At 44.1% G+C, this 20,545-nt stretch overlaps 1 protein-coding gene across 1 annotated transcript; it reads right to left on the bottom strand.

Moving 5' to 3' along the window:
• Positions 1-247: 247 nt before the first annotated feature.
• On the bottom strand, positions 248-1,192 carry Or52b4 (olfactory receptor family 52 subfamily B member 4). Its single transcript, XM_070034682.1, has one exon. It carries the CDS (start codon positions 1,190-1,192, stop codon positions 248-250), a length of 945 nt encoding a protein of 314 aa, XP_069890783.1.
• Positions 1,193-20,545: the final 19,353 nt, after the last annotated feature.

Raw genomic sequence — 20,545 nt, 5'->3', positions numbered from 1 at the left:
CAAAGATTTATGGGCAGAATAAAAGGAAACTAAAACCCCAAAGATACTGATATTTGGTGTCTGATTAGAGGCTTTGGAATCAATAAAGCTCATTGGAATCTAAAAGCTCATTGATGAAACTACTTGGGACACAACATTGACAGTAATTCAACTGATATCTTACCTGCTGCCTTTTGCTGATATTTAAGCTTACCTCAGACACGGAGAAAATGGCTCAGCCAAAAAGAATGCCAGCACCCAACATCAGTCACTTCGGCTTTAGAAACAACATATGAGCCACCTGGTCCCGGATCTGTTTGGTCTTGACCCCATAAATGATGGGATTGAGCATAGGTGGAAACAGAATGCAGACATCAGCCAAGAGGACGTGAACATGGGGTGTGATGTGGCGTCCAAATCTCTGAGTAAGGGTGGTAAAAATGCCAGGCCCGTAAAAAAGGATGATGACGCAGACGTGAGAGCCACAAGTATTAAGAGCTTTGTGGCGGGCATCTTGGGATGGCATGCGGAAGACAGTACGGAGAATAAGCACATAGGAGATAAAAACTAGCACAATATCTAAGACCACTGTTGACATGAGGACAAAGAACCCATACCAGATGTTTATGCGGATGTCATCACAGGAAGCATGAGCCAGGACGATGTGCTTACAACCCGTGTTTGGGAGGGTAGTACTTTTGCAGAATGTCAGTCTCCTCGCTAAAAATATTATAGGGAAAATGGTTCCATAACTCCTCAGGAAGATAGTCACACCAACTTTTCCAATGAAGGAGTTTGTAAGAATAGTGGTGTACCTCAGCGGGTAGCATATAGCAATGTAGCGGTCAAATGCCATCACCAACAAGATCCCTGACTCAGAGACAAAAGTAGAATGGAGGAAGAAGAGCTGAGTGATGCAGAGATCCAGGGAGATCTCCCCAGCACGGAACCAGAAGATGGCCAAAGCTTGTGGCACTGTGGTTGTGGAGAGCACAATGTCTGCTCCCGCCAGCATGCAGAGGAAGAGGTACATGGGTCCATGGAGACTTCGCTTGGTGAGGATAGTAAAGATGAGTAAGCCATTCCCAAACAGAGCAGTGACATAGGAAATGAAGAAAGGGATGGAAATCCAGATGTGCTGGTCCTCTAAGCCAGGGATGCCTAGCAACCGGAAGACTGGGTGGCTAATTCCAGTGTGATTTAAAGTAGTCATGTGTGAAGCTAGCCACCTGGAACCCTCACCTCCTAGTCATAGAAGAAAGTCCAGATTATACTCTGAAGATTTTCATGTATTCCTAAGGGGATTTTCACATCTGTCTGATTCTATCCCAATCTAAAGATTCTACCCCCTTAAGTGTGCTATATAAAAGTAAATCAAATATGGCTTGTTTTCTGAATAAAGTCTCAGTCCCCTAAATAAAATACACATATATGAAACTAATGAAAATAAAACTATTCACTATTAGTGACACAGAAAAATAGTTTCATATGGGAGGCCAATAGAAATAATTCTTACGAAAAAAAGAAAGAATTCTTATGGTTCATATTTGTAAGAGACTTGAAAATGCATTCATATCCAAATAAGCCCAGCACAGAAAGAGACTGTATAATCTCTTATATGTGGAATCTAAAGAGCTTGAGCTTACAGAGTTAGAAACCATAAGAGTGGTTTCTGGGACTGGAGAGAAAAGGAGAAATATATATGTTTGTCAACAAGTTGCTTAGTTTGGGCTAAATGAGAAAATTAATATTTAAGATATACAATATAACAATGTAATAATAATATTATAATGGTATATCAAAATTACTCAGAAAGTAGATTTTCAAAGTTCTCACATTAAAAAAAGTTAAGTATGTGAAGTGATGGATATACATTCCATAATGTATAATCAAATTCAAACACCATCTTGTACCCCCACAAATCTATAGTCATTATTTGTCAATTAAAAATAAGGTTGTGGCTGGGTGCCAATGGCTCACACCTGTAATCTTAGCTACTCAGGAGGCTGAGATCTGAGGATCGAAGTTCAAAGCCAGTCCGGGCAGGAAAGTCCATGAGATTCTTATCTCTAGTTAACAACCAAAAAATTGGAAGTGGCACTGTGGATCAAAGTGGTAGAGCACTAGCCTTGAGCAAAAGAGATCAGGGACAGCACCCAGGCCTTGAGTTTTAGCCCCACAACCAACAAAAAATTTAAAAATTAAAAATAAATTTATGAACATACACAATTTTATTTTTGCTGGGCCAATGTTCTCCTACTGAATTACATCACCATCCATTAAAAAGATACCATTTTAAAAATATGTAAGGGCTGGGAAGGTGGCTCAGTGGTAGAGCGCTTGCCTTGCATGCCTCAGGCCCTGGGTTCAATTCCTCAGCACCACATATGCAAAAAGAAAAAAGCCAGAAATCGCGTTGTTGCTCAAGTGGTAGAGCGTTAGCCTTGAGCTGAAGAGCTGAGGGACAGCGCCCAGGCCCAGGGTTCAGGCTCCACGACCAGACCCCAAAAAAATAAAATAAAATAAAAAATAAAAAATAAAAATATGTAAACTGGTAGAGAGGGAGGGAAGGAGGAAAGACTTATAATGTTTAGCAGTTGTTTACATGAAAATACTTGTCTTGTCCACTTTCAAGCTACCTATATAATGTCCCTCTATGTAGAGTTGGAAAAATGTACACAATCAACTCTCAAAAACTGTAACGAAGTAACTCCAGCACACAGCTGCTCTTTCACTCCCATTCTACCCACTTAACTCCACACCCAAGTCCTAATATGTTCAACCACCTACCCTAGGGCCTACTACCTCACAACATCTAATCTTCCTCTGGAAATTTCATTCCACAGTAAGAAAGCAGTAACTCACCTTCCTCAAAAGGAGTCCTAATGGTTTAGAGTGGGATGAGTCACAAAGGACACTGAGCAATGAACATCAGAAGCCAGAGATTTCAGGTTATTTGTCTAAAGATGGCAGAGTCAGTTAATACACAAGGGACCTCAGAAGTAATGCACTTGGGTCAAGTCATTACACTTCTTTAGTCTTGCCCTCCCCACCCCCTCTCTAGAGAGAAGTACATCTAGTAGTACGATCCATCCCTAGATTGCATTTGTATTATTTTCAGTAAATTCTATTATTTTCAGTAAATACAATGTTTGCATGGATATGTGAAAGTTACTTGCCTACCAAATGTGAAGCCCTTGTTTTAATCTTTAGGATATATAGTTGCATGTACCTATATACACATATACATATATGCACAAATATATGACAATTTGAGATGGAATCACATCACAATAAAAGTTTCTACATGTGAAAGAAAACAACTATTTGCTGAGTAAAAAAGCATTCAGTTCAAGGCTAGCTTAGGCAAAAAGTTCCCAAGATCTCAACGTGTGTAGGTGTTTTGTGGGGGAGGAGGGTGTGTGTGTGTGTATGTGTGTGTGTGTGTGTGTGTGTGTGTGTGTGTGTGTGTGTGGTGTTCACATGCATGTGCTGATCCTAGGACTTAAACCCATTGTCAAGGAATTGTCCCTGAGCTTCTTTTGCTTCAAGCTAGGACTCTACCATATGAGCCACAGCTCTACTTTCAATTTGGGGGAGGGGGAGAGTTTATTGGAAATGAGAGTTTCACAGACTTTCCTGCACAGGTTGACTTCAAACCACAGTCCTCAGATCTCAGCCTCCTGAGTAGCTATTATAAGTATAAGCCACCAGCACCTGGCACAAGACCTCATCTTAACAAATACCTGGGTATGATGGCACATGCCTGTCACCGCAGCTAAATAGGAAGATAGCATCCCAGGTAAATATTTGTAAATCACACATGAGTCAAAAGACTTTTATCTATGATACACAATGCACTCTCGAAACTCAACAAACACTATTGTCAGCAAGATCCACAACTCGGAAATGAAGATGGAATGGATGAAGAGAACTGAGTGATGCAGCCATCCAGGGACATCCAAGAAGATAGCAAGATCCTGGAACACAGGGAGGATGATAATGATGATGCCCTCTGTGGTCAGCACGCAGACGAAGAGGCACATGGCCCTGGGTTTCCAGGGAGATGTTTGCTTCATGCAGACAACAAAGATGAGCAGTTCCCAAGTAAAACAATGACAAAGAAAAGGAAGGAAGGAATAGAAGACCACATGGACTGACCTTGCAGGCCTGGAAGGCCCAGCAGGTAAAGGATTAAATAACATCCATGGTTTAAACTAGCCACACCTGGAAAGATATAGCAGGACTTCACTTCTTATTCACAGAGACTGGGTGTCTTATTCTGTTTTTATGTTATAAAAGGATATGCAAAAGTGGATAATTTATAAGCAATAGCAATTTATTTCTCACAGTCCTAAGTCCAAGACACTATCAACTCTTGTCTAACGTCAGTCTTCTTGCTGAAACCTAAAGTGGTAGAAGGGGAAAGGCAAGCTGGTCAAAAACTAGGTCAAAAGTCCTCATCCCTGCCAGACACCAGTGGTTCACACTTGTAAACCTAGTTACTCAGGAGGCTGAAATCTAAGGATCATGGTTCAAAGCCAGGCTAAGCAGAAAAAAGCCCCTATGAGACTCATTTCCAATTAACCACTTAACAACCGGAGGTGACACTGTGGCTCAAAGTGGTAGAACACGACCTTGAGCAAAAAGAGCTCAGGGACAGCACCCAGGCCCTGAGTTCAAGCCCCATGACCAAGAGAAAAATCCATCATCCCTTTAATGAGGGAGTTGCCCTCATAACTACTCACCTCTTACTGACCATTCCTTTTAAAACCATCATGTTGGTATAACAGCTGAATTTCACAGCTGTTGTTTTTAATGTATTATAATGTACCATGTGATTTTTTTGTTTCTTTTATATGTTTTCTCCCCATGGTATAACCTCTGTTTTCACTGTATTTGATTCAGGTGCCCTGCATCTTGTATATACATTTTTCTAATTTGGAGAGAGGAAGGGAACTAACAAAATGCACATTGACCTATTGTAACAATGAGATATACGAGATACTTTGTTGAAAATGAACTTTACAACCTAGGTGGTGGGGGCAGGGAGGAGTTGGAGAGGTGAGGAGGGAAAGGATGGTAGGGGACAAACAAACAAGGAAGTAACAATGCTCAATAGGAAAAATACTCATTACCTTACTCATGTAACTGTAACCCCTCTGTACAGTTTTTTGGGGCTTTTTTTTTTTTTTGCCGGTCATGGGGCCTGAATTATGGGTCTGGGCGCTGTCCCTCAGCTCTTCAGCTCAAGGCTAGTGCTTTACCACTTGAGCCACAGCGCCACTTCCAGCTTTTTCTGCTTATGTGGTGCTGAGGAATGGAACCCAGGGCCTCATGCATGCAAGGCAAGCACTCTACCACTGAGCCACCTTCCCAGCCCCTCTGTACAGTATTTTTACAATAAAACTATATACAGAAAAAATAAAAAAATTCCAGCTTACTGAAAAAATACATAGCTTACATAAAAATGATCAGGTAATTTGTCAAAATAAATGCCAACTGAGTTTCTTAACAAAAACATTCAGAGGTAGTAAATATAAAAAATTTTTCTGCCTCCAATGAATGACAGGCTAATTAATATATATATTAACTAAGGTAAAAAGATCTTATTACATATACTCCTACAGACAGATGAATATGAATCCATTGAGGAAAATATTATGCATCTAGAAACATAACAGTCAGAGATTTTAAATCTCTGGCTTTGACATGTACAGCTCACACATTTGAGCCTAAGGGAAGGCACTCCTGATGGTCACGCCATATGAAATCAGGGTTAGGAAGGACTGAAACTAGAAAGAGGGAGTCATTATTTTGAGGATGAAGGAGAGTGTGGTTTGGGAAATTATCATTTATTTGATGGTGGGGTTTTGGAGGGTTTTTTGGCTGTTTGGTTTTCTAGGTGTGTCTGTGTGTGTGCACGTGTACACACAGGTACACATGCATGCACTTGGGGTCTGGGTACTGTCCCTGAGCGTTTTAGCTCAAGTCTAGTGCTCTACCACTTGAACCACACTTCTACTTCCAGCCTTTTGGTGGTCCACTGGAGGTAACAGTATCGTGGACTTTCCTGCTTAAGCTGGCTTTGAACCTTGATACTCAGATCTCAGCCTCCTGAGTAGCTAGGATTTAGGTGTGAGCCACTGGCAACCAACTCATAGTGGTTTTTTTTTTTTTGGAAAGTATTACTTTTATTTTCATTTTACTATTTTAACATTTCCTTTCAATTGCAATTAGACAAGATTTTTCTACATATAGTTTTAACCGTCTGAAGCATTTTATTTTTAAAATCTGATAGTTAACGGACAATATTCTGATAATCTGGAGTATTAAATTTCTAAATTTAATATTCAGCAAAACTTTGCTTCACAAATTTGTTTTAGAATGACAGAAAATATATACACCTCAAGTATGTAGTTAGACAAATGCCCTTTTATTTCCTCAAAATAAATGCTTCAAAAGTGCAGTATAAAAATTTTACATATGGGGGCTGGGAAGGTGGCTCAGTGGTAGAGCACTTGCCTTGCATGCATGAGGCCCTGGGTTCGATTCCTCAGCACCACATAAGCAAAAAAAAAAAAAAAAAAAAAAAAAAAGCCAGAAGTGGCGCTGTGGCTCAAGTGGTAGAGCACTAGCCTTGAGCTGAAGAGCTGAGGGATAGCACCCAGGCCCAGAGTTCAGGCCCCACGACCGGACCCCCAAAAAAAATTTTTTTAGATATGAAGACACTGCAAAATCTGCATCATAGTATTTTTATTTATTAAGTGCCTCAGTCATTTTGCAAGTTTTTTTGACAGTCTTGGGACTTGAACTTGGCCTGGTAGCTGTCTCTGAGCTCCTTTTGCTCAAGGCTAGTGCTCTACCACTTGAGCCATAGCTCCTCGTCCAGCTTTTTCTGTGATTAATTAGAGATAAGAGTCTCACAGACTTTTCTGCCTGGGCTGTCTTCAAACTGCAATCCTCAGATATCAGCCTCCTGAGTAGTTAGAATTACAGGGATGATGCACAGGCACCAGGCAGCAAGCATATTTTAACTATTTTGCAGGTACTGTTTTATAAACTGGAGATTAAGAGCCTACTTCTTAAGTACTATGAGCTAGCTTATGGTTTAAAGGTGAAGCAAACTCAGGAGCATGACTGGAATTCCTCACTAGAGAATCAAATATTTTCTCTAATGAGAGTCTCTTAAAAGGTCTAACTTACAACTGTGCTCATCATTATATTTTCTTCTGATTTTTATTTCTGCAGAATCAAATCAGCTTCTATTACCTTCTTCCAAGCACTAGATGAAATTACCCTTCCATTAGAGCCAATAATGTAGGCATCCAGTCAGGTCTTGGGTCAGGGAAAGACATAATTCAACATTCAAAAAAGGTAGGGCCAACCTGGTTGCTGGTGGCTTATACCTGTAATCCTAGCTACTCAAGAGGTTGAGATCTGAGGATCATGGTTCAAGGCCAGCCCAGGGCAGAAACCTCTGTAAGACTCTTATCTCCAATAAACTCAAAAGATCCAGATAGGGTACTGTGGGTCAAGTGGTAGAGAACTGAGCAAAAGAAGCTCAGGGTCAGCACCCAATCCCAGAATTTAAGCCTCAGAACCAGCAAAAATAAAAGGCAGAGCCAGAGAGGAGGAAAGACTACAGAAGCTGACAAAGCCATGTCTGGGGAATGGAATAGCAGAAGAAATTTTATTAACTAGAGCTAGAAAAATAAGCCAATGAACTCAGAGTTTGGGAATTTGCCTGTAACACTGGTCTCCTTATAGAATGATTTTGGTCTAACATATCTTCAACCTAAAACTCCCCACGCAAATGCTTCCTTTCCCACATATTCTTCTCATACCACTAGGATGGGCTGGTTGCCTCCTCCAAGCCACTACCCATACCCTGGTTTGGGCAAGGAGCACAGATCCTAAGCTTTCTCTGGGCTCTACTTGCCAAGAGGGTCTGCAGTTCAAGTCAATGTCATTTCAGCTTTTCCAATACATTTTAGTCTAATTCTTAGGGCATCTGATTTTTTTTTTTTTTTTTTTTTTTTTTTTTTGTCAGTCATGGGGCTTGAACTCTGGGCCTGGGCGCTGTCCCTCAGCTCTTCAGCTCAAGGCGAGCGCTCTACCACTTGAGCTACAGCGCCACTTCCGGTTTTCTGGTGGTTTATTGGAGATAGGAGTCTCACGGTCTCTCCTGCCCGGGCTGGCTTTGAACCGCGATCCTCAGATCTCAGCCTCCTGAGTAGCTAGGATTACAGGCGTGAGCCACCAGCGCCCGGCTTGATTTTTTTTTTTAATGACCTATTTTTCCAACATTAACCTCAGTTGGGTTTATATGTCCTCAGTTTCATTTGCAGATTTTATCTTCCACATCTGCAATAACCAATAAGATTTGAGCCTCTGGGTTTTGCCATTTAGTCTGTTTTCTGTTGCCGTACTAGAATGTCACAGACTAAAAATTGACAGATAGTAGACTATTTAACTCATGATTCTGGAATCCAACAGAAGGCATCAGCATCTGGAAAGAGCCTTCTTCCTGCATTATAACACAGCAAGAGTAATGTAGCTGTCAACTCAGGTTTCTCTTACTCTTCTTACAAAGCCAGTAATCTCAACCCAGAGGGGCCCTTATGACCTCATTTAACCTTAATTACTTCCTAAATATCCCACCTCCAAATACTATCAATGTATGAATTCAGGAATTAACTTTTCCAGCACATCAACTTTTTGGTGACACATTCAAATCATAAAACTGCTCTTTGTTCACATATACGAACAGTTCAAAGAGGCTTGTAACCTCTATCCAAGAAAAAAACACCAGTCCAGGCCTTATCTTGACCCTACAAGCAGGTCTATGCACAGATGTCTAATTTGCTCACCAGCTTCAAACATAATCTTCTGAAACAGACATGAATATGGTGATGAAATTCAGTTAGTAAAGTACTAATTCTTTACTCACTCCTAAGGCAGGTGGTAAAGAACAAAATTAGCAGATCTCTGCTGATGAGCCTGAAGAAAGCCTTCCAGTGCTCCTGCAACCTACCTCAGGATCTCACTTTGCCTTCTAATGTCCTTGGAGAATACATTCTCAAGGTACCAGAATCAACCTCTCTTCTCCTTTTTTAGATCTTAGGACCAGAACTAACTTAGACCTTTTCACAAAGCATCTCCTACCAGTTTTCCCCATCAAGCCTTCATGTGACCAAGACCTGAAGACTTCCTACTATCATTTTACAACTCCTTGTACTACATGAGACAAATGTGGCCATTCATTTATTTACCCAAGCTCTAAGTCAGCCCATCTTTAAGATACTTAGGTTGTTTCAAGCGGATGGCTAGAGAGCCAAGGACTGAGGTTTGTGCCCGGTTCCTCTTGCTTGGGAAGGACCTAGTTGGAGTGTGGCAGTGAGGCCTCGACTGTGGTAGGCCTCTGGGCTTCCAAAACCGGTGTGTGGATTGGCCTTTAGCTAAGGGGGCTGGCCCCGCCCATGAGGACGAGCCCCTCCCACTCCCCAGGAGACTTCCGCTTCCGGTTCTCAGCATCCCGGCTTCCTTCCGTAGTAGGCCTACAGGCGGGCGGCGAAAGTGTGATTTAAAAGGGTGTCGGAGCCTCCGGTCTTCACCTCCCATCCCTTTTCCCAGCCACCTGTCCCCTTGTCACTCAGAGGTGGCCGTGGGACCTCCTCAGCTGGAGTTTGGTCGCGAGGAAGAGCTCCGCCTTGCCCCGGGCCTCGCCCGTCCTGGAGAACGCGGGAGGTGAGGGGCGGATGAAGAGGTGGGAGGAAGCGAGGGCTGGGGCGGGCCGGGGGCCCCGCGGGGTGGGCCAGGGGTGAGGGGTGCTGGGGAGGCCGGCGGGCCGGGCGCAGGTGGGTCTGAAGGCCTAGGCCCTAGCTCTTAGCTGTTCGTGGGAGCGCACACAGCCTCCGTCCTCAGAATCTAAATCTGGGCGTTCCAGCCCTAGACTGCGCTGCTCAGCCCCAGGGGCAATCCTGCTTGTGTCGCTGTGCTGGTCCTGGGCTTTGATGAGTTCGAGCTGGGCGCTGTCTCTGAGCTGCTTTGCTCAAGGTTAGCGCCCTCACTTGGCACCAGTTGAGGAAAAGGGCATCTTTTCTATCAAAGTAGTTTGCTTCCTTTCCGTTCATCTTGAGAGAATGGTTTTCCTAAAGGGCTCCTGTTATGGCTGTGTGGCCTGGCCCTTGTTAATTACACTTTAGTTACATAACCTTCTTTCCCTGAGCACTTTAATTGAGACAGCTAGTTAGAAGCTTCTTGAGTTTTTGTTACACCCTGTCAAAACCACATCCTTTTGCAGATTGTGGACCTGAGCTCAGCCAATGTGAGCAGAGAGGCTGAGCCTGCTGGGTTAGGGATTAAAAAGGGAGCAGCCTGCCAGCTCTGTGCTTGCTTGCCTGATGGTTTAGAAGTAAAGTTTGCCTTGCCCAGCTCCTTTCATCTTGGTGTCCTTATTCCTATGCAACACCCCCAACATCCTGCACTATTTGTAAACACACCACAGGTCCACTTCCTGCAGGCTGGGCCCCTATGTCCTCAAGGCAGGATTACAGTGGTTTTATAGTGGCTTGCAAAGGAGGTGGGAAGTCTTTCCTCTCACCACCACTACAGTGTTCTCTCTGTTGCTGGTGTGCTCACCTGCTCTTGCTCTCATTCACTCTTGCTCTCATTCTGCTTGAGTTCAGTTAACTCAGGGTTGTAGGAAAGACCTGGCCTCATGGTCCTTAGGGATCAGATAAATTAAGACTTCAATCTAAAATATGCACATGGGGTGATAACATATTTGAATGGTATTTCCCAGTTTCCCATGAAACTTCCCCTTTTTCTGTTTGCACGTGTGTTTCAGATGCCTATATTAGGGTTTGCAGTGCAGGAAGAAATGACCCTCATCTTCATAAGCAGGTCTGGCCTGCGCCTCCTTGGGAGCCTCAGGAAAATGTATTTAAAAGTGTGTATTCTGGGGCTGGGAAGGTGTCTCCGTGGTAGAGTGCTTGCCCTGCATGCATGAGGCCCTGGGTTCAATTCCTCAGAACCACATAAGCAGAAAATGCCAGAAGTGGCACTATGGCTCAAGTGGTAGAATGCTAGCTTTGAGCTGAAGAACTGAGGGACAGTGCCCAGGCCCTGAGTTCAGGCCCCACGACTAACAAAAAGAAAAGTGTATATTCTGAGGCTCTGTTGTACAAGTTCATAGACCCTTTTCCTTTCTTCATTCTTTTCTTCCACCCTTCAGATGAAGTAAGCAACCAGGTCTGTGCAATCAGAAAACAGGCAAGAAAGGGAGGCATATTTTCCCATGTCCACACTTGTTCCAAGTACAAAGGATAAATTTCCTTCATAGATCACTGGTAAGAAACAGGACAAGAAATCTCCAAATAAAATTTATACACATACTTTGAGTATTCCAGAAATAGAGTAACAATTTATAATGTCATATCCATTTTCAATGCAGATAGTAGTATTTATGACAATGAACAGTAAGTATATAAATAATGCTTAAACAGGGGCAAAATATTTGACCTAAAGTCTCACACACAGTGAGTGGCAAACAAACATTTTTCTTTAACTCTTCCCATCAAGTTGATGTTATCAGACTTTTAGATCATCCCAGTACCCATCAGTATCCTAATGGATTTTTTCATGTTTTTGCCCCAGTTTTGGAAATGAAACCCCTGACCTTATCACACTAGAATGGATTTCTTGATTTCTCATTTTTACACTCACACAACATAATAATAAACATCTGTGTCCATACATGATGTCCCTGTTGGATCTCAGATACTGGGCTTCTAACATTGATCTTTAATTGCATAGGTTTTATCATTGTGAATACAATCCCTCAAATAACACAAAAGAAAAGTAGCTCTCAGATCAATTTTTCAAGATCTAGAGAGATTTTTGCTTATCAAAACTGGGTTAGGATGTATAAGCAAAAAAACTTCATTTTCTCCACTAATTTCCTACTATCAATGTCTCTGATATTTCCTTGGAAAAACTTATGTGGTTGCTTTTTCCTACACAAATTAACTTAGTTCTTCATTAAACGCCAACTGGGTGTACTATAACTCAGCTCTAATACTAACTGCCCAGGGTTATTACCACAGACCCCCCCCCCAAAGTTAAATGAAAAACTGTACCCCTACATGCATGCACGCACACATACACTTCAGATGCCAACTGTTCAACTTGGCCACACAGCAGATGTTCTCACGCCTCTGGAGAGCAGGAATGAAAGTTAGGTTATTGGGAATGCCCCTCAGGGTTGCCTGCTCACATACAGCCTATTGGCCCTCAGAGGGGTGTGTCCTGACATCCTGTCAGGTCTGCTGTCTTCATCCCATCAGCAGACTGATTCTCTGAACACACCCATTTCCAATAACACCCTTCCCTCTGCCACTTTCCCTAGATCCGTCATTTTTTTTGGGGGGGTGGTAGGGAGGCTCCACTTGCAGCTTTTTGGTGATTAGTTGGAAATAAAAGTCTCACAGACTTTCCTGCTCAGGCTGGCTTTGAACTGTGATCCTCATATTGCAGCCTCCAGAGTAGCTAGGATTATAGGCATGAGCAAATGGTACCTGGCGTGATCCTGTCAGTCATAGAGAAATGGGAGTTATGGAAAACACAGTCGTGGGAAAAACACTTAATCCTAAAGCTCAGCAAACAGTCAGTGACCAGAGTGGTTTGCTGACTGTCTCAGGCTAAGATATGTTTGTGGGCGCTCTGCCTGGGAAGCAGTAAAGTGGGACCACAAGGCTCATGCACTGATGCACTTCATAGGATCAGAGGGTATATCTGTTTGCTAGACATTCTCTCTGTGATGGCTTTCTTCACAGCCCAAAAGATTGTCATCACACTGTTGCCTTTTATAGAGAATCTCTGTGCTCAAAAATAAACACCTGACAGATTACAATTCCAGTCATAATTCCCTAGGAAATGATACTGACTGCTGTGTCATGAGGTAGGGCTTACAAAGACCTTGATAATGGGGAGTCTGAGAAGCTGCAGAATTGGGAAGACAGTAGAATTGAATATCTGACCTGGTCTTAGGGGCCACTCTCCCCTAGGCTCATGCATCCCTCCAAGGGATTCTAAGGCACAGTCTTTGGTGTCACCCTCTTTGTCATACTAACGCTGGGAAGTCTGGCTGCTCAGATGGACTTATGGTGCCCAGCATGTCTTTGTTTCTCACTGAGGCCATCCTTAGGGATGAAGTCATCTATGCGCCCCACCCCCCCCACCCCCGTCCACCCATTGTGAACAGATATTTCTGTGATTGAAACAAAGGCTGTGGGATGAGCAAAGCCATCATATGAGGGTAGGACAGTTTAGGTAACATCTGGAGAGGCACTTCCTCCTTGAGGTAATGAGGTTTCTCTCTGATGTTCTCCTGACCCGAAGATTGGGCTGCTCAAAGCTCTCTATGAGGGGCTGGGAAGGTGGCTCAGTGGTAGAGCTCTTGCCTTGCATGCATGAGGCCCTGGGTTCGATTCCTCAGCACCACATAAGCAGGAAAAAAAGCCAGAAGTGGTGCTATAGCTCAAGTGGTAGAGCGCTAGCCTTGAGCTGAAGAGCTGAGGAACAGCACCCAGGCCCATAGTTCAGGCCCCAGGAAAAAAAAAAGCTCTCAGTGAAAAAGACCCTCTCCTCTGCTGCCTTTATGCCAGCCACTGTCCTGCATTCTGTATTTCTGTATCTACCCCCTGGCCTCTTTGCCATGTCCCTATACATTTTCCTTTAGTGCCCTTTCTCAACCTCATTTCCTAACAGTTTTCTGATTCTTTGAAACCATTTCCATTATTCTGTGTTTTGCTAAGCATATCTTCTTTTTCGCTGTCTGCAACCACTCTTCCCCAGATGGCATAATCACAAGGACCCCTCCCTTTTTTTGGGGGGGGCAGTCATGGGGCTTGAACTCTGGGCCTGGGCACTGTCCCTGCCCTCTTCAGCTCAAGGCGAGCACTCTACCACTTGAGCCACAGTGGCACTTCCAGTTTTCTAGTGGTTTATTGGAGATAAGAGTCTCACGGACTTTCCTGCCCAGGCTGAATCTGAACTGTGATCCTCAGGTCTCAGCCTCCTGAGTAATTAGGATTACAGGGTGAGCCACCGTCACCCGGCCAAGAACTCCCTCCCTTTTGCTGACCTGTGGGCCTCCTGTGCATGGGACTATAGGAGGAGATGAGAGTGAAAAACTGTCCCTTCAGGCTCCCATACAGAAACTGGGGTCTCCCACAGTGACCAGTGTCCCCAGGCCTCTTCAGCATGGCTAATTGCCTGACTCCATATTCTATCAGGCATCTTAGACCAGATAGGTTTTATTTGTGTATTTAAATGAAATATATATATATATATATATATATATATTAGAGAGAGAGAGAGAGAGAGAGATCCCCCTCTAGCCATAAAGAACACGACAAAATTTAAACTAGGTTTGTAGATTATAGTAGTGTGTCTTCATTACCCACTTTGATAATTTATGGTGGTTATATAAAGGATTATCAATATATTTTACAAAATAAACAGGAAAATACTTAGAGGTAATACAGAGTCCTGTCTACAACATCCTGTCTACATCCTATCCACATCTACATGTGGAGGAATAGAAGGATACAGCATACATAGTAACAGCAGTGTATATGGAATCTGATAAGGATATATGGAAGTACTATGTACACTGCTAATTTTTACAGGTTTTCTGCTATTCAAATTTATAAATGAAAAGTCCTTAAAAGACAAATGAATAAGACAAAAAGCAAAATGAACCTAAAATGACTAATTTCTGAAAAAAAGGTTCAGAAAAGGGAGTTCCAATGAAAGATTGATACTATACTTACCTAAGAAAGAGGTGGAAAATTGTTGGATATTCACTAAAGGAATGGAAAGGGTAGAATATAGAATAAAGAACTACCCCCCAAGAATCTCTTGAAATCTTGGCATGATGACAGCTTTTGTGCCAGCTTTAAGATGGCCAACAGCCTCAGTTTAGTTTGTCAGCTGGGGGGGGAGGGGTACACTGCAGTTTCCACCAGCTTATTCCTCACCCATCACTCCTTGTCCTCAGGAGTGGCCCCAGAGTTTACCCTTTGAACCAGCCTAGGTAGCTGGCTCTGGTGCAAGTCTAGCCCCAGAACAAGTAGGACGGAGGGCAACATTGTTTCCTGTCCCTGCAGTGGCCAAAGATGAGCCAAGTGATGTCTTCAAGACAGGCTACAGAGGAGCTGGGCTGGGGGTGGGTGGAAGCAGAGCTGGGTAGAAGGTGGGCAGAGTGGGGTTATGGCAATTCAAATGTGATACTTAAAAACAAAATAGACATTTCCACACACACACATCTCATTTTCCTGCTCTTGGTAGTGACACTTCAAAGGAGGATGGGTGCCTGCCTTCTCCACCCTACCATGTCCATGTTGACTGGCAATCCCAGAGTCAGACAGGGATGTCCACATCGAAAGAAGAAACAAGATTATCATCTTAGGCACCGAAACTCATTTTGGACCCATCAGAAAGTTTTGAAAGACTCCCAGCTTAGAGCAATTTGACATGCCTTATTTACCTCTCTAACCCTGGCAAAAGATCATGGCAAAGAAGGTGCCCTGCACCTCCTGACTAGTACCTCTGCCCACATCTTCCTGGACATTTGTTATGGGAGTGAAGATAGAGTTTAATCATTGTGTGAGTCGCAAACCACCTTGTACCCACACACCCACAAGAGCCCTCAAGCCATAGACCCAGGATGTGATTTTTCATTCCTTTGCTTCAGAATAATGATAAGGGTAGTAGAGACTTCAGATGCTGAAATGACAGAGAGTTTTAGTTGTGCCCACTGCAGCCATAACAGGGCTGGACATAGCACTGGCTTCATAGAATCATCTGCCTCTAGGGAGTTGTAGCTCATGTTCCCAGGCCTGAGTTCACAAATTACTACAACTCCTTCATGCCCAGCCCCATTTGGGTCATTTCACTGACCCGCCAAATGAATATTTAAGACACAACACTTTGCTAGAGGGTTTTAGGCTTTAGTATGAGTAGAAATGCTATGACATGATCAGAGCAAACTCAGTTGCCTAAGGTCCTGCAGTACAGGCCATGCCTACACCAAACCTGCACACACCAGAGCATGCACATTGAAAGTGAAGGCAGTGGATAGGAAGTGCGTCAGGGCCTGCCACATGAGGGCAGCTCTGCTAGAAATGACTCCCTGAGCCCAGGCAGAAGCAGACCAAGGCTGCTAGCTGCCTCGCCATGAAAGACCATAGAAGTCAGCAAGGTGAGTCTGCAAGGAGACCCAGTGGGAGGTGGATTCTGCCCAAGGAGAGGCATCAAGGGTCTCACTTGGGCTCATCGTCGCCAACAAAGAACTCTGTCTTGCCAATCTGTGTGAGCTGTGTACACATTCCCCCTCCTGAAGATCCTCTGGATCTAGAGTCTTCCTCTCAGCCAGGACAATAGAACCTACCTGGACCTCATCTCTCAACCTCTTGACAGGTAACCTCAAGCCACAGCACTGTTCCCTCTCCTATACTGGGAACATCAATTGCACCAGAAGAAATTCTTCCCAGGACTCTGCTGAAAGAAACACAGGAGCTTTAGATAGAGGCCCCGTGACAGGAAGGCAGGCTGTCCCTTAAAAGTGGCTCCACAGCCTACCCCAGCTTCCCAAAGTTCAATCACTCCACTGGTCCCAGTTCCATTCTGGGAGGCCTAACAGAAGAGCAGAGCCAAAGCTAAAGGGCAGACTAGAGTACTGGTGAAATCACAAAGGCCTTCACAGCCCTAGGTCCCACCAGGCAAAGCTGGGACTCAGTTATCACTGAGTCTCATTGAAATGGTCTGGGTGGCCCACTGTCTTCCAACTACAACGAAGGAATGGCTTGTTCACAAGCTCTTCTCAGCTTTAGTTTAACTGATGTTTGGGAAACCACACTTTGCCAAAATTGGCACCCAAGATAGCATAAAGACCTAATTTTCAAATCTACTGGCTGATTCCAGCCCCACCCTCTATATCCAAATTTCTCTCTAGGGGGCGCCCCTTCATCACATAGTTTTCTGTGCCAACTTTAAAGTAAAACTATCTCCCTGCAGCCTTGTGATGCTAGGGATCCCACCTTTCTCCTCACTCCTAACTTAACACCAAAGCTATTTCTCTCATAAGTGAATTTTCCTCTTAGCTTCCAGTCCAGCAGCCAAGGGGACAAAGGAAGCTCCAGATTCTCCTGATCTGACTGATTCCCAGCCAACCACCTTTTCCAGCCACATGCCTGAGGAAGGGTTCTCCAAGAAACAAAGGCTTTCCCCTATGATAAGATCATATATCAAAGAGTATTCTGAACTGTGAAGCCCCTGGCAAACAGTAGCAGAACTTAAGGGAGAAACCATGTGGGTGATCAGGCACTGCGCTAAGATGAGCATTCTGGAGGCTGTGCCAAGGATGGAAGCAGACCTTCCTCTGGAGACTTCACATGTACTCTGTCTGCCAAGGAGGGCACAGTGCCAGGAATGGCCACAGGGAGGAGATTAGCTGTGGCAGGAACTGGCCAAGAGAAGCTGGAGCTTCTCCAGAAGGAGCCTTGGCCTGCCAACTACCCACAGAGGGCAGAGGCAGAAATGGCTCCCAGCAGGGCTCTGCTCCCAGGAGTGGTGCAGGGAGCTTATGCCAAGTCTGGCAAAGAAGAGAAGGTAAGAAACTGGCAGTCTGCTGAACACTCAAGGCCTACCTTTGGGAGTAGATACCAGAGACCCAAGAATCCCCTGTGAACTAGACTGTGAACTGGCACCCATAGTTCTCCTCACTGCAGCTGAGGAAGACTGCAAGCCTGTCAGGATTTGTCACTAGAGAGGAGAATCCAGGTGCCCAGAACAACCCCCATCCTACTAACTTCTCCCTCAGTCCTGGGGTGAGTGTCGCTATATGACCATGCACTGCATAGCAACATGTCTGTCAGGGACCACCAGTGTACAAGAGTGGTCCTAAATGATTACAACACAGCTTAACCTTTCCTGTCCTGGTGGCATCGTAATGTCAAAGCACAGCATACCACTTGTGTGAAATAAGTGCCAGATGTATAACAGTATATAGCACATCCAGTCATGTGTGCTGATCCTTTACAATCATAGTGAACAAATATGTTGCTAGTTATATAGTTATACTATTTGGACCATCCCCAGGGAATTGTACATACTATACAAGTGCTCTCACTAAGCTACATCCCCAGCCTATATTGTTATTTTACAGCATGCCCCTACTTGTTGTAAGCAGTAATCAGTGTTATACTGACCAGAATCCCATGCATCTGGCATTTACCCCGTGTTTTGGTTTTATCATTTTCTCATGTTTGATTGAATCTCATGTTGTTTTGTTCGTTACCAGCAATAATACACTTATGTAATATTCCATATAGCCAAGATGTATAATAGACTGTCCAAGTTCGTGTAAGTACACCCTGTAATGTTCACATAATGAAGTTGCCTAATAGGAATTTCTTAGAATGCAACTCCACCATTAAGGAAGGCATACCTGTACTTACATCAGCTCATGCACATCTTTAGTGGAGGCAGACCCACAGCCTCAGGAGACAGAAGTTCATCTGGGGATGCTAACACTGTCCCTGGGTAAGTCCCTGGTCAAAAAGGATACCCAGAGATGAACCAGGGACCGAGGACTACAGGAGCTAACAGAATATGGATTGGTGACAAACGGTCCTAACCCTTGATGGCCACCAGGACCACGGTGACTGGGAACCTCAGCCATTTCCAAATCATACTTCACATTTCACTATTTTAGCAAGCTCCCTTATACCTGGCCCATGAGCTTAATATTTTTAGCAAGCTGCCCTTGAGGTCTTCCTGACATTACCTGTAGCCCACATAGGGTGCTCCTAGGATGTGTTTCATAACTTCTTGTTATGGTGATGAAATACCTCAGATAAACAAGAGAGAAAAGATTTGTTGCAGCTCACAGTGTCATAAGTCCCTAGCCAGCTATCCTATATTGTTTTGGGCCTAAGGTGAAGCAGAACATGGTGGCAGGAGCATGTGGTGGGGCAGCGGGCTCATTTCTTGGCAGACGAAGAGGCAGGGAGCAGCTAGGCACCAGCGGCTACACCTATTAGCTACTCAGGAGACTGAGATGCTGGTGATCAGGATTCAAAGCCAGTCTGGGCAAGAAAATCCATGGGACTCTTATCTCCAATTGACCACCAAAATGCTGGAAGTGAAGCTGTGGTTCAAGTGGTAGAGTAAGCTGAAGGAAGTGCCCAGACTCTGAGTTCTAGAAAAAGAAGAAAAGGCAGAGAGTAAAGGGTGAACGACAAAACATAAGCCCAAGAGCACACCTTTGATGACTCCCTGCTCAACTAGGTCCCCCCTCCCAAGTTGCCATCACATCTCAATATCTCATCAGGTTATGAATCCATCAACCAAACGCAGATGCTGTAGCCAGCTCATCTGTGTTTGGCCCACTTTCACCTCTGTAAAGTCGTGAGAGAACCAAGGGTCACTGGGCCATCTTCCAGCCTCACAATCACCACCCCTTCTGTCCCACCCCAGGGTATTACTCAATTTCTTACAAAAGGCCTTCCTCCTTCAGGCCAAACATTTTTTTTTCCTTCCTACCTTACTAGGCCCAGATGGGAACATGGGGCATTAAAGAACTGAACGCTCTCTTATTGATTATTTTACCTAAGATTCTGATAAGGATGGAAAACTGACTTATCCACAACCTCAGTGAATCAGATACTCAGCAAAGTGGTAGAACCCATATCAACTTCCATGTCATTTATTTCCCTAATAGCCTAGCTATGAGACTAGCTGTGCAAAGCCTTCTGAAACCCTTTTCTGAGCATGAAGCAAACCTCCCTTCTCAGCTTCTCAGCTTTTTAGCTCCCTGCCCTGATATGGATGTTAGCAAGCAGTAGGCCACTTTAAGGCCTTGGGAAACAAAGACTGAAGATAGGATAATCATGGGCTGGCCTGAAGGTAGGGCTCCTGTAGGGATTTTGTTTGTTGGCAGCTTTGTTTTTCTTAGAATAGGGTATGGGGGAGTCAGGCAGACAGTGCCACCTATACACAGCAGCCTGGTTCCAATACCATCTCTCTACTTTCAGGAAGAGAGAAGCTATTCTTGCCACTACATGTGGATATGCTTATTTCAGTGCAGCTGTCAGAAGTCACAGTGATGAATGCAATCTTAGAGGGCAGGCCAGGAGGGGTGGGAACACATGGTATTGCCTAACCTTCCTCCTATAAAAATCCCTGCTTTGGAGCCACCAAACAGTTGTCATGCATTGTATCATACTATTCCCCAATTGCACAATGTCAAGCTTCCAATACTAGGCCTTTCCTAAGGACACTGCAGTTATCCTAGGTGCAGCCTCAAGAAGAGATCTTTGAAGCAACCAACCTTGAGTAAGAAACAGAGATACTTAAGGGGAAGAGCTGGGTACAGTATCTCAGGCCTGCAATCCTAGCTACTTTGGAGTTGGAGTCCTTGGGAATCCTGTTAGAGGCCAGCCTGGGCATAAAAGTTCATGAGCCTCCAACTCAATCAGCTGAGTATGGTGGCGTG

This window comes from Dipodomys merriami, unplaced genomic scaffold (genome assembly GCF_024711535.1).
Source record: "Dipodomys merriami isolate MVZ:Mamm:240054 unplaced genomic scaffold, mDipMer1.0.p SCAF_25, whole genome shotgun sequence".
Taxonomy (NCBI): domain Eukaryota; kingdom Metazoa; phylum Chordata; class Mammalia; order Rodentia; family Heteromyidae; genus Dipodomys; species Dipodomys merriami.
Note: the sequence above shows the minus strand (reverse complement) of the source record. Positions and strands in the feature narration are given on the sequence as shown.